Source organism: Pezoporus occidentalis, unplaced genomic scaffold (genome assembly GCF_034315485.1).
Source record: "Pezoporus occidentalis ecotype Australia unplaced genomic scaffold, CSIRO_AGI_Poc_V1 ctg44, whole genome shotgun sequence".
NCBI lineage: Eukaryota > Metazoa > Chordata > Aves > Psittaciformes > Psittacidae > Pezoporus > Pezoporus occidentalis.
The window spans coordinates 4,797,166-4,811,662 of record NW_026915769.1 but is presented as its reverse complement, the minus strand read 5'-3'; the positions used below and the strand labels follow the sequence as shown (position 1 = coordinate 4,811,662).

General features: G+C 41.6%; 1 protein-coding gene and 1 long non-coding RNA gene across 3 annotated transcripts in view; one reads left to right on the top strand and one right to left on the bottom strand.

Moving 5' to 3' along the window:
- Positions 1-14,497, bottom strand: part of LOC134172126 (uncharacterized) — a 447,287-nt gene that overhangs the window by 186,788 nt on the left and 246,002 nt on the right. The gene's annotated exons all lie outside the window — the stretch shown is intronic.
- Positions 1-14,497, top strand: part of LRP6 (LDL receptor related protein 6) — a 128,019-nt gene that overhangs the window by 87,822 nt on the left and 25,700 nt on the right. For both annotated transcript variants that reach the window (XM_062634961.1, XM_062634960.1), the window contains exons 8-12: positions 1,619-1,835; positions 4,028-4,317; positions 7,076-7,302; positions 9,790-9,974; positions 11,731-12,057. In XM_062634961.1, the coding sequence (XP_062490945.1) occupies positions 1,619-1,835; positions 4,028-4,317; positions 7,076-7,302; positions 9,790-9,974; positions 11,731-12,057 (1,246 nt within the window). The remainder of the gene's footprint in view (positions 1-1,618; positions 1,836-4,027; positions 4,318-7,075; positions 7,303-9,789; positions 9,975-11,730; positions 12,058-14,497) is intronic.

Sequence of the window (14,497 nt, the reverse complement as noted above, 5' to 3'; positions counted from 1 at the left end):
GTAAAGGTTATTGCTGCAAACCAGCAAGTATGCAGACCCCCTTTCATGTGCACATAAAGATTTGGTTCCCTTTCTAACATCCTGAGATTAAATATAGTAATGTCAGGAAGTTTATGACAGGGAATAGTTTTAAGGAGATCTTGAATTATTGTGAAGATTATAGCATTTTCTCCCACTTTTTTACTGAACTTAATACATTTTACTAACATGCACATTATACTGTATGCTAAGAAAGCTACGGGTTTCAGTTCTGTTTCTCTGTACCTTTCCTTCCTCCCTCCCCATCTGTGCTTGGGTAGACAAAAGGTAGGAGTTGCTCCAAATTAGCCTTCTCGTTTCTCATGAGGTAGGAAATTCTTCTGACCACAAGACATCATCCCTCTAGCCAGAGTTACTAAACCAATCGATCCTCAAGGTTGTTGTTGCACAAGTCTTTGGGTTTCAGCCGTGAGAAGAATGGGAAATGATACAGACTTGTCTATGCTATCTTAATTCCACAAGGCAAATGAGTGAGATTTGAAAACAGGGATTTAATAAGTCACTTTTTTTTTCCAGACTTTAACTTGGAACATTCTTGGGTAGTGGGAAGGATGTTGTAATGTTTCAGGGATTGGTATGCTGCCTTGAATTTTGTGAATCCCACCGCTTAGGGAAGTTTTTATATTAAGGTTGTGGGGTGGGTTGTTTTGGGGTTTTTTTTTTTACATGCTGTAAACTTGAAACAAGCAGAAATACCTTACAAGGAACTTTTCTATAAAATTGCAGCACTGAATCATTCCTATGCTTAAAACATAGGACTCTCTTCACTCCTGTCAGTATGGTACTTTTAATAATAATACTTGGCATTCATAAGGTACTTGATCGCTTGAACATGCGTACTTATGCTTAATTAATCCTTTCAGTGCCTTTTTGAGGAACTTAGGTATTACTTCTTTTTAGCAGTAGAGAAAAATGACACAGTAAATTCCAGTGTTTTGATCAAAGGCATGCAATTATTTACAGACTATTACTGTTCCTTCTAGTACAGAAAATACTGATCTTAATTTAGAAGAATGTAGAACTGGTTCTTTGTTCAGATTTGAGAATACAAACAAAATCTGTAGATCCTCTTGACTGTTTGGCTCAGAATTTATGGGATGCCTCCTCTTACTGCTGTCTGTAATTTGGGAAAGCTCACTTGGGTGGGGCTGTGGACTACAAGATGCTAAACCAGGACTCCTTGACATAGTAAGCCTGTCTTTATTTGTGTAAAACAATGTCTCCCATTTAAAACTAAACCAAGAGACAAGTCAGAAACAAGAGAGACAACATCTTAACAGGCACATGTAACATTAGTTCCTACAGCAAATATAAGGAATGTTGTGTCATAATTTCACATCATGCTCTGCTTACAAAACTAACCTTGTACATGAGGGAACCTCCGTGGTTTTTAGAATAAGTACCTGTTGAAATAGTTTTGTTTTTTTACTAGACCTCTGTGTAACATTGATAGCATTTTAATGACCAGGAGGTTGTTTTTTAATTTGAAGTCTTAAGTGTGGAGTGGCTAGTTAATCAATCTCTGCTAAACTGTGACAGATTTATTCTCTATGTGTAATAAGTTTGTGTATATCCATAGGTCATGAATGCTGATGGAACTGGGAGACGAATTCTGGTGGAGGACAAACTGCCTCATATCTTTGGATTCACACTGTTGGGAGACTATGTTTATTGGACAGACTGGCAAAGACGCAGTATTGAACGTGTGCATAAGCGCACAGCAGAGAGAGAGATCATCATAGATCAGCTGCCTGATCTGATGGGCCTGAAAGCTACAAACGTCCACCAGATAATCGGTGAGTAAGGCTGCTAATCAGGCAAGTAAAATGAAATAGAAAATTTCAGCAGTGCTCTTCTGCAGGTATTGCTTTCTACCAAGTTACGTTTTCAGGAATGGGCAGAATTCAGATCTATTGCAGGATAAGTGTAGGCTGCAGTTTGATGGGGTAGGGGTAGGCCTTTTGTGAGGTGCTTCAGTTCTCTAATCTGGAAGAATATCAAGCTGGAAAACAACCAGGCACCCCCCAGAATGGGTAATTTTCTGCTGCTTAGGGAATTGGAGCAGCTCATAGGTCTGAAGAACCCTGGATCCAGTATGGGGAGAAGGATCATGGAAAATGAGAACTTTGTAACAGCCAGCTATTCGATTAGCCCAGCTGTTTATGAAGCTGCAGCTGTAGCAGCTTTTCATCTTGCATTCTGGACATGTGCTCCTAGCATGAGAAAGCTAAGAATGAGCCAGTTTTGCTCTGTTCAGTACTTTTCACATTAATACTGCAAAATCATCTTTAAAAATAAGTAGATGTACTTTCTGCCCTGGAGTGTCTGTGGCGTGAAAAAGGAGGATCTAGCTTTAAACTGGCTATTGTTGGTTACCCAAATACTGGTAGCGGTGTAACTGCAGCATCACAGAACTCATCACATTCCTTGAATATATGGGTACGTGAATAAGGCTTGCAGCTTCTTGTTGCTGTGTCTGGATTGTACCCCAGGAAATCAGTCAAACATAATTGAGGTATATCCTTCCTGCTATGTTAACAAGGTGCCCTAAGGTACATGAGCTTTAAAAGCAGGTCCCTTTCCAACTGTGTGGGTAATCGAATTTGGTAATGCTAGGCCTCTCTTAGTAGGTAGATTTCCAGCATGGGCAGGTACACAAGTTAGTATAGCAAATAGCTGCTTTTCTAGCATCCTGGGGAGAAGAGACTGTTGAATGGATGTGAAAAAAGATCTGCAAATTTTTCATCTCTAAGAACACAATTGGGGTATGTAACTGGACAGTGTACTGCAAAAGGCAGTGAAACATGTACTTGTTTACTTAGAATAGTTATAGAATCATAGAATAGTTAGGGTTGGAAAGGACCTTAAGATCATCAAGTTCCAACCCGCTTGCCTTGGGCAGGGACACCTCACACTAAACCATATCACCCAAGGCCTCGTCCAGCCTGGTCTTGAACACTGCCAGGGATGGAGCATTCACAACCTCTCTGGGCAACCCATTCCACTGCCTCACCACCCTAACAGGAAAGAATTTCCTCCTTATATCCAATCTAAACTTCCCCTGTTTAAGTTTTTACCCGGTACCCCTTGTCCTGTCACTACAGTCCCTAATGAAGAGTCCCTCCCCAGCATCCCCATAGGCCCCCTTCAGATACTGGAAGGCTGCTATGAGGTCTCCACGCAGCCTTCTCTTCTCCAGGCTCAACAGCCCCAACTTACTCAGCCTGTCTCCATACAGGAGGTGCTCCAGTCCTCTGATCATCCTCGTGGCCCTTCTCTGGACTTGTTCCAACAGTTCCATGTCCTTTTTATGTTGAGGACACCAGAACTGCACACAATACTGCAGGTGAGGTGTCACGAGGGCAGAGTAGAGGGGCAGGATCACCTCCTTCGACCTGCTGGTCGCACTCCTTTTGATGCAGCCCAAGATACGGTTGGCTTTCTGGGCTGCAAGCACACACTGAAGCCAGCTCATGTTCATTTTCTCATCGACCAGCACCCCTAAGTCCTTCTCCACAGGGCTGCTTTGAATCTCTTCTCTGCCCAACCTGTAGCTGTGCCTGGGGTTGCTCTGACCCAGGTGTAGGACCTTGCACTTGGCATGGTTAAACTTCATGAGGTTGGCATCAGCCCACCTTACAAGCATGTCAAGGTCCCTCTGGATGGGACCTCTGGGTGTTTAATGTCCATTCAGAGCCTGTGCTGTGAATCAGGAACACCAGTAGCTGTTGGAGTCCAGATCCCTTTCCCTCATGATGGGTTTATTTCATGGGATCAGGAAAACAAGCACTGTCTTTCCAGCTGAGTAACATCTGTCCATAGGATTACAGGAAATGAATAAAAATTGCTTCATTCAGAGAATAAAAGATAAAAAACAATATGTATTTCCCTAAGGACTCATAGTATCATTGATGCGTATGAAAACTGGCTTCATCTTCCAGCTGAAGTCAGTTTGTAATGATTGTTTTTGCTTTCGTTGCATGCTTAGGTACAAACCCTTGTGCAGAGGACAACGGCGGCTGCAGCCATCTGTGTCTGTACAGACCACAAGGCCTTCGCTGCGCTTGCCCCATAGGCTTAGAGCTCATCAATGATATGAAGACCTGCATCGTCCCAGAAGCTTTCCTGCTGTTCTCTCGGAGAGCAGATATCAGACGAATCTCTTTAGAAACGAACAACAACAACGTTGCTATTCCACTCACTGGGGTCAAGGAAGCTTCTGCTCTGGATTTTGACGTGACAGACAATCGGATTTACTGGACTGACATTTCACTGAAGGTAGGGACTTTTCTGTATTGGCTGTTAAGTTGTTGCAAGGTTCTTGAGATACTTAAGAATGGATTGACAGGGTGATTTGCAAGATTCAAGGGATAGGTAAAAGAGCATGTTCCAAGAATGGCATGCATTGTTGCAATACTAACGGCATTCTCTCCTATGTATCTTTTGTATTGGGTTTGCATGGCAAGGTTTTGGTAGCAGGGAGCTATGGGAGTGGCTTTGTGAGACCTTTTAGAAGCTTTCCCTATGTCTGATAGAGCCAGTACCAGCAGCTCCGAGACAGACCGGCTACTGGTCAAGGCTGAGCCCATCAGCAATGGTGATAGTGCCTCTGGGATAATATTTAAGAAGGGGAAAGGGAACTGCAGCACAATAAATGTCAGCCAGAGGAGAGGGGAATCAGAATGTGAGCAAAACAGCTCTTCAGACACAAAGGTCAGTGAAGAAGGAGGGGAGGAGGTACTCCAGGTGGTGGAGCAGAGATTCTCTTGCAGCCTGTGGTACAGACCATGGTGAGGCAGCTGTGCCCCTGCAGCCCACACAAGTCCACAGTGGAGCACATTCCACCTGCAGAACCCCATGCATGAGCAGGGGGATGATGTGACCCCCAGGGAAGCCTGCATTGGAGGAGGCTTCTGTCAGGACCTTTGGCCCCATGGGAAGAGGAGTCCACATTGGAGCAGGTTTGCTGGCAGGACTTGTGGCTCCATTGTGGATCCATGCTGGAACAGTGTTTTCCTGAAGGAAGGGACCCACACTGGAGCAGTTAGTGAAGAACTGCAGCCTGTGGGAAGGACTCACATTAGAGAAGTTTGTGGAGGACTGTCTCCAATGGGAGGGACCCCATGCTGGAGCAGAGGAAGAGCATGAATAGTCCTTCCTGTGAGGAGGACAGAGCAGCAGAGATAATGTGTATGAACTGACCACAGCCCCATTTCCCACCCTCCCTGCCACTGTGGGGGAAGAGGTAGAGAAAGTAGGAAGTGAAGTCTAGGAAGAAAGGAGGGGTAGGGGGAAAGTGTTTTAAGATTGTTTTATTTCTCATTATGCTGCTCTGATCTGATCGGTAATAAATCAGTTTTCTCCAAGTCCAGTCTGTTTTGCCCGTGATGGTAATTGCTGAGTAATGATCTCTCCCTGTCCTTATCTCAACCCAAGAGCCTTTAATTATATTTTCTCTCCCCTGTCCAGCTGAGGAGGGGGGAGTGTGATGGAGCAGCTTTGGCAGGTACCTGGCATCCAGCCAGGTTCAACCCACCACATCATTTAAATGTAATCTGTACATTTTCACATAAAGGATTAGTTTGCAAAAATTAAGTTTTTATGGCAGAAAGCTGAGAAGAATGCCATATGGCAGGAGGAATCACAGATGTTTCGCCAGATATGGTTAGTAGGGGAAGCCTTGTCTTGGGTCAGGAAGTGAAAATGGGTCTTGCTTATCCATTAACTTGTGTAGTTACTGCACATGAGATATATTGTGAATCACAGCCTTTGTAAAACATGTCTAGGGTCTCGACTAACAAATCAGAAAACGTTGAAGTAGGTGTTTAAATGTGGTGGTTAATGCAGTGACAGAAATCTGTCTATTGTCTGTTATCTCTGTTACCAGTGAGTAGTTATTCCCTTTGTTTTTCATGGGTTATAGATGGATTCTGAATTGTGAGCAACAAAAATCAGTTTTTAATGAAAGTTTTCTGCATTTGGATTGAGATCTGTGCCAATAACTCATGGGCTTTTGTAACTGAAGAATCATAAAAATTTAAATCACGGTTTTAGTAAGCTTGAGCGAGGTGACTTGGCTGAACTCTTTAGGTATGGTATTAATTTGAGCTGTGTTTGAAATACAAATAAAGCAATGATCTGATCAATTTTTAAGGGTGATACAGATGAAGACTGAGATACAAACTCCCCTGCTGTGTACTCTCCCAAACTGACATAAATTTGCAGGTAGCATCCAAGCTGTGAAGTAAACAAACTATTGGTCTTTGTGTTAACTTCTGATGGATTATGGGTATGAGGAGCCTGTGTGGAGGGGAATATTAAGGGCACAGAAAGGAAGCCCATGTTTGCCAAAAAGACTTTTATACCATTCTGATGTTATTTTTTTACTTTCAGGCTTATAAGTGGTCATAGTAAATCAGGGAATGTCTAAATTCTGATGTATTATTAAGATGTATTTCTGGCTGTATTTGTTGCCACAGGCTGATCCATGATGGCAAGAGTTAAAAGAATTCTTTTGAATAAAGACCAAGAAGAAATTATACTTAGTGAAATTAAATTAAACCATCAGTATTGAAGGACTTGTGCTAATGAGCTAATCAGTTGTTAGATTGTTTTATTCTATTTGCTGTTCTGTCCTGAAGTTTTTCATTAGGCTGCTTTAAATAACACTCAATGCTGTAACATTGATGCTTTTGTATAGTCCTGGGAGAGCCAGAATATTTCCCCCTCGAAGCTGGCACTGAGTTATTAAGGTCACTTTAGCATGTAGACTGCTTAATTGAACCAGACTAGTTATCCATTTATTTCCCCAGTGAAATGCTATTGTAATTGACACAGAATACATTCATAGAGTACAGTAAATCGTTACCTCTGAATAGCAGCATTGTTCGCCTAGCAAATAAGTAGCATATTATAAGATCGTCTTTCCTATGAGATGCCTAAATCTGAAAGTGTTTAAAATGCAGCAAAGAAAGCAACCAGCCCAATGACAGACTGGTAAAATTTCTAATTTGCCTGTATCTTTGTATCCCTTCAGACCATCAGCAGAGCATTTATGAATGGCAGCGCACTGGAACATGTTGTGGAGTTTGGCTTGGATTACCCGGAAGGGATGGCTGTAGATTGGCTGGGGAAGAACTTGTATTGGGCTGATACTGGAACAAATCGTATAGAAGTGTCAAAGCTGGATGGACAGCATCGCCAAGTGCTGGTGTGGAAAGATCTCGACAGTCCTCGGGCATTGGCATTGGACCCTGCTGAGGGGTAACTTGCTGATTTAATTTTGTTTATGAATGGTGAAAAACAGCATCGTAATACTTCCTCTAGGGCATGTTAGTTAGGCACTGCATGTAAATCCTGAGAGAACTGAGCTGGGGAATACAACCTGGTAATTTAAAGTATGAAGGCTGGAGGAATATGCTCCTAATGTCCTGAATAATCATTAAGAAAGCTAAAAAAAATCAGAGGAGCTCATTAAAAAGGGATTTATATTTAGTTTTTTAATTAACCACAGAATCAAAGTAGCTTTAGGTTTATGGAATTCATTAATTAGAAAAGGACTATAGCATTGAAAAGGAAAATATTTATCCTTTTAAAAATGAGGATCCTTTTTATCACAAGTTAGGGTCCAATAAAGGTATTAAATGATTGAGTGTGGGGGAGTGAAGCTTATTGTCTGAGAATAAGGAAGGTGTTTGTTTCTTCAGATAAGAGGGCCTTTTTAGTCGGTATGGACAAGAGAAGCAAGGACAAAGAACAGGTGGAAACAATTATACCCACCTATCCCCAAAATGAAGGATTTCCTGAGAAACTTCTCAGTTGGATTCAAATGTAATAGCAAAGTAGGGCACTGAGCAGGGGGAGGGAGGAAGGAGCGAGGCTTGGCAAGGCAAAACTATTTATTTAGCTTCCGAAATAGCTCTCCTACCATGAAATGCTCATTTGACATTAATTACTGCAAAACCTTTTTGAGGTTTTACCAACATTGTATTATTTTACAAATGAGGGAACTTCATTTTTGAGTGTTATGAAATTATCACAGTTTCCAGTGACACTGCAGGAGTTACAGCAGTGCAGAGAACTGTGAACACATTCCTCCTGCTTCATCTCAACAAGGTGGTGGCAACTGTTGCAGTGATTAGTGTAATTGAGTTCTCCCCTGCTGGGACACAGATGTGGGCTTCAGCCCTGACATGCCAAGGGTTGTCTGGACAAGTATGTCAGAAGTTATCTGAGACCATCAGATTGTTAGATCCAGTTATTCTAATTTTACACTGGGAATAATGCTTTCTTTTATCAGGGATTAGGGTTATATTCTTCGTCAGGGACTGTAGTGATAGGACAAGGGGTAATGGGCTAAAACTTAAACAGGGGAAGTTCAGGTTAGATACGAGGAAGAAATTCTTTAGTGTGAGCTCTGAGAGTAGTGAGGCACTGGAACAGGTTGCCCAGGGAAGTTGTGAATGCCCCATCCCTGGCAGTGTTCAAGGCCAAGTTGGATGGGGCTTTGAGCAACTTGCTCTAGTGGAAGGTGTCCCTGCCCATAGCAGAGGGATTGGAACTGTCTATGCTCTAAGGTCCCTTCCATCCCAAACCATTCTATGATTCTGTGATGTTTCCAAGGATTATTATAATTCAGTGCTTTGTCTCTTCACCACAGACTAAGAAAAAAGAGATTTCAGTTTTGAGTCCAAACGCCTATTTTTGTTGTACAGCTGAGCTATGTTGTTGTACTTTATATGGATGTTCTCATGGCGTTACTACCATGGGGGCAGTTTGAACAGGTCCATGCTGTGTGTACAATTTGCAGAATTTATGCACAAAATTCTTGCAAAATTTTGGAGAAAAATGTACAGATATTCCTGGTGTCTAAAGAATAGCTCCCTCTTGATCGACAGTTTCTGAAGCATCCTTCCCCATGTGTGGTTGGTTGAAATTAAAAGCATTTTATAGGTGTTTGTTAGTAGAGGTATTAAAGCAAAAAGGTGTGAGCTTTGGCTAGCTATATCTCACTTGTTTTTAAAATGGTGTTGGCTTTACATTTTGGAAGAAGGTACTGACTAGCCACCAAATGTCAAATATACAGCCCACTCTGCAGTGCCTAAAGAAAATGTAAACGTGTACAAGTCCGTGCTTCTGCCAAATGAGGCATAAGATGGCCCATGAGTATGTGCTAGTTTGTACTTTTGCTCCAGTGGAAATGCAATACAGTTTTGTGTTATTGTGGCCTTGACTGAAACATAGCACAGTGTTACATGGCTGATTGACTTAGTTGTATGGAGATGAGCGGTGGCACCTATTAACAAAAGTATCTTGCATACCTACCTTTCTATGTTCCTTCATTTGATGGACAACTGAATATGAACAGAAGCCAAGCATCATAAAAAATATTTTGGTGAATAACCAGGTATAAATGAATGTCCCCAACTGCCAACCTTTTACCTCTTAACTGATGTGCATGGATTAGTTAAGATTGAAGTGCTTTCATACGGAACTTGCTAGTGAAAATCCAGCTCCAAGTGGAAAAAATAATGTTGGAAGCATTTTGAGGAAACTTGACTCATTTCCTTGCTAGTATTTGGAAAAAATATTTAGTGTAATGGGCTTAATAAATGCTTGAATTTACAGCTCTTGGTTTTCTCCTTGTCTTTCTAAGGATTTTTGTTGTGTTTCTCCCCTTGAGTTCTCCTTTGGAATAAATTTGGGTTTGTTGTTTTGTTTTTTTTTTTCCCCTTTTTCCCTTTTAATCAGGTTCATGTACTGGACTGAATGGGGTGGTAAGCCAAAGATTGATCGAGCTGCTATGGATGGCAGTGAGCGGACTACTTTGGTGCCCAATGTGGGACGTGCTAATGGCCTAACTATTGATTATGCTAAACGACGACTGTACTGGACTGACCTCGATACCAACCTGATAGAATCCTCCAACATGTTAGGTAAGCCCCAGAGCTCTGGGCTGCATAATGGGGATGCTGCTGCCTTTTTGCAGTTCCCTGTGGCAAATTATTGCTTAAATAATGCAGAGGTACAAGTCTTAAGACAAAAATAGTTTTTTCCAGACTCACATGCCTTTAACATTTGCTTCTATAATTGATGTTTATGCAACAGAGCATTTAGCGAGACCTCGATTTTCTTGTAGGTGATACAGTTCCTCACAAAATTAAAATTCTACAAGCTGTATGTGTTTTCAGTTATATGTAGGACAAAGCTGTCAACTTTAAGTGTTTTGGAGGGCCTTGTTTTGCTGCTCTGAAGAGCACTGGCAAATACATAACAAACACTTCATCATCTGTAGAAAGGTAGAGAGAAAGCCAAGATAACAGCAGTTTATTGGATATATTTCACAATGTAATTTAATACAGTTTGGGTTTTAGTCTTTATTGGTATCCTCAGGTTTCAGGCATGTTTCCACCCCCCAAGAATCCTGCACACTAAGGAACTTTTTCTGGCTTCTACTAGTCATTGGGGAGGAGGGAGGTTCATTCATGCTGGGGTCTGTGTGATGGTTTTATAAACTGGGCATTACAGCTAGATGGATATGGAATATTTTACTCTTTCATTGTCCTAGGGTAGTATACTGAGGACCCAAGCCCTCTCAGGCTTGCACAGTATCTTAACTTCTTGGCACCTGCAAGAGTAGAGTGCCTTGTTGTGTGCCAGTTTATTTGGATTAGTGTCATCACTAGTCAATATTTAAGGCTAAAGGAGTTACTTATAAGCAGTACATTTGCAAGACTGGAACAAAGCTAGAAAAACCTAAAACCAGGAAAATGCATTATAAGAATTATATGTAATATAATAGCTTTTCTTCAGTTTATCCTGTATTTTGGTGTGCTATTGAGGCTGGCCCAGCATTCCCTTGTGCACTGTAGAACTGGAGATGGCACTGGAATTTCATCTTTCCTGTGCCTGTGGCCTGCGACAGCAGAGTGTGGGGCTGTGCATCCTTGTCTTCTCAGTGCAAAGAGGGAATGGCTTCTTGCTTCGTAATCTCCTGCTTAATTTCTGTGACTAGACAGCAGGACATTCTGTGGTAATGAAGTGGTTTGAAATAACAGGGTTGAAATCATTCCCCCTCACCCCCTGCCATGCCCTGCTCCTTAAGGTCTGTTAGCATTTCCATGGCATACACAATTGACGGTTTCCTACCTTGAGTTTCTGACTGCTCCTTCCTGTTACTGCATTCCAGAGACAGGTTAGTTTAATGTTGTGCATTTAAGTTTTCTCATAATACAATGTAGAATTTTATTAAGCTCATAACAATTCTCTCTGTAAGCCGCAGGCAGGGACCCAAATGTGGTGTGAGAGATGCTGAACAGGGACTGTAGTGTCAGGATCCTGCATCTCCTTCAGGGACATTCTGTTTGCTTCAGGGAAGAAGAAAAAGACAGAGTCTTTAAGAGCCCTGATCATTTTCAAAACAGACATTTTTTTTTTCTCCAGGAAAAGTACATTCTCTTCTGTGAATCAGGAGCATGATTAGCACGTTCCTGTGAAAGGATCTGATGCTTCAGAATGGTCTTTTGAATATTGTACATTACTTTATAATTTACTTTTGTAATAATGAAATAGTAACTTTAAACTATGTATGTGTTAACCTTTCTGTTCAGGGGACATGTCCAGCAACATTAAATAGCATAGTGTTTGTCCCCATTTAATTCTGCTTTTTCTCTCCATTCCTTTTGGAAACAGGACTTGACCGTGAGATTATAGCTGATGACTTGCCTCACCCATTTGGCTTGACTCAGTATCAGGATTACATTTACTGGACAGACTGGAGCCGGCGTAGCATTGAACGAGCCAACAAGACCAGTGGCCAGAACCGGACTATCATCCAAGGGCATTTGGATTATGTTATGGATATCTTGGTGTTCCATTCCTCCAGGCAGGCAGGCTGGAATGAATGTGCCTCTAGCAACGGTCACTGCTCTCACTTGTGCTTGGCAGTCCCTGTCAGTGGTTTTGTCTGTGGCTGCCCAGCTCACTATTCCTTGAACTCCGACAACAGGACTTGTAGTGGTAAGCCATAATGAATGAAAATAAAACAGAAAGGCAGATATGTTTGATAACAGATGCAAGCATTGTACTTGGAGGAAAGAAGAGTTTTGGTTTTATGTGAAATAGTGAGGCTTGTTTGCTAATAGGCCAAGTTAAAGCTAGTTTCGATCTGTAACGTTAAACATGTACATGTACTTGAAATATTTTTGGTTCCTTACCTTCCCTTTCTCCATAGGAAGCAGGATATATGGCTAGATAAAGATCTCAATAAAAACATGCCTTTTAAAATGTAATTTTGCAACACTAAAATCCTACTGACTTTTAAGAGAAGATAGGGCATTGAAAGCACACAAAAAAAAATTAGTCTTGCAACCCACCAGTATCACCGTAAAATAAGAGTTGCTGTAAGCAAACCTTTACAGTGACTCAGCTAAATCTGTGTAAACGGGAAAGCTCAAAGTTCTTTTGGTTTTGTATCTGTCAAACCCTCCTCAAGTGCTTGCTTGCTTGTTTTATCTGCTTATTTATTTCTAATTTTGCCTGACATAAAGGGTATGTGATGCTTTGGTCTATACTCTGGACTTTGTGTAGTCTTTGACTGGTGAAGATTTAATTCTGTATGTTTGCTGGCTGATGAGATTCTGAGGTGGGCCACTCTCATACCCCTAAAAGTGTTTCTTCCTTAGTGAGCAGAGGATGGCTTCATGGCCTCCCCAGCACTTCAGATTTCAGATTTCTGATCTTAGCGCAGCCTAGCCCTATTTTTCTTTATTGTTGTGCAGAAAATGAACCGCAAGTCCCCTTAGGCTGTGTGTAATTAGTTTCTAACCAAATAATTTATCCATCTCTCAATAACTGGCTGCCAGTGAAGCTCATAATTTTGGCAGGCATATTGGATGGCTGATTTCCACTGGTGTCATTCAGATTCGTCAGTGGGTGAAGAGATTCATGGTGCAGAGAGACAGATTGTATCTCATCCACATCATGCATGAGTAGAGACATCCAGCTGTTTTAAAGCCAAAAGCATGGCAGCTTGTTCCATGAATGCCACCTCATGGAATTTTCTTTTTAAATCTTGGTCTTCAGAAAACTCTGCTTTTCCACTCCCCAGTATTTCCTGTATGCCTCCTTCTGTTATTAGAAGGGGCGCTTGCATGACAACTGGATTATTGTACTCTGACATGTTCACACCTTCCTGCAAGTTACAAGACATGCTGGCACCTCTCTGGTGATGACTGTGATTTTGTAGGTGGAGAAATTTGACTTCCAGCAGAGAATAAGTATCAAAATGATCAAAGGTCGTATTTTCTTGTGGAAATGCTCTTGGAAACAAAGGAAGGAGAAAAATACAGCAAATGTGTTGTAAGCAAATAGAGCCAAGTCCTCACGGTACAGTTCAGGGCCGTTCATGAGGTGTTAGGAGTTTTCCTTCTGCCATGGTCAAACCTGGGAACTTTCCAGCTTCTCATTTGTAGGTTGTTGGAGACTTGAGCTTCTCTGCGTAGAATTTAATTTTTTTTTCCTGGCCACTATAATTGGAGCATGGATTGTTTTAACTTTCTCTCGCCTATTTTACTTGCCTGTGTACTCCTAAACATGTTAATAGCTTAAGCCCTGTCTAGAGGCCAATTCCTCCCTTCTAGATTGCTGTGCTCATGTGGGCATAGATTCTTTTAATTACGGGAAGGACACACTGCTCAGAAGTGTGGGAAGGGTAACAGATTTCATCAGACCTACCATGTGTCACAAAGTTTGAAGGCAGTGTTACAGGGGAGATGGGCTCATTGTACTCCATTTGCCTGCCAAAAATATAGTTTAAATATGTGAACATTGGGAGGGAGCATGATGAAAACTGAGACGGGATTTCTGAAATTGATGCTGTTTCAGAGATGTGGGGACTCAAGGGAGGAAATTCTGCTGTTGCTTTTTATAATGAGCCATCAATTCAAAGTTGGAAGCCAGGCAATCTCAGACAGTGAGAGGGTGCCTCTGGGGAAAAGTGGAAAGAATTTTAGATGCTTAAGATGATATGTTTACCTGCACTGTTTTATCTTAAGCTTTTTTCCCCCCTCCAGTACTCACTTAACTGCTTGGTAAGAATGCTGATGTTTTCCAAATCTAATATTTTGCTGTACACGTTCATATAAACTTTGCTTTGCCTTTTTTGTGCTTTCTTCTGCAGTTTAGAGCTAAGTAGAAGGAGGCTTAAATTAGTGGAGAAATGCTTGGAGGGGAAACACAGGTTTTCCAGAAAGCAAATTAGGCCTGATTGTTACAGGATGTTAGGACTGAGTGTTAGTTACCAAGGAGACTTCCCCCCCCTCCCTTTACTTTACTTTTTTCCAGCAGCCTGAATAAATGTTCAAAGCGTATGCATAAAATAACAAAGCAAGGTGATGATATTCTTTGGAAGATTTTTAGCCTACTCCCCTTTCCCAGGTGCTGCCTTACCTGTTTTACA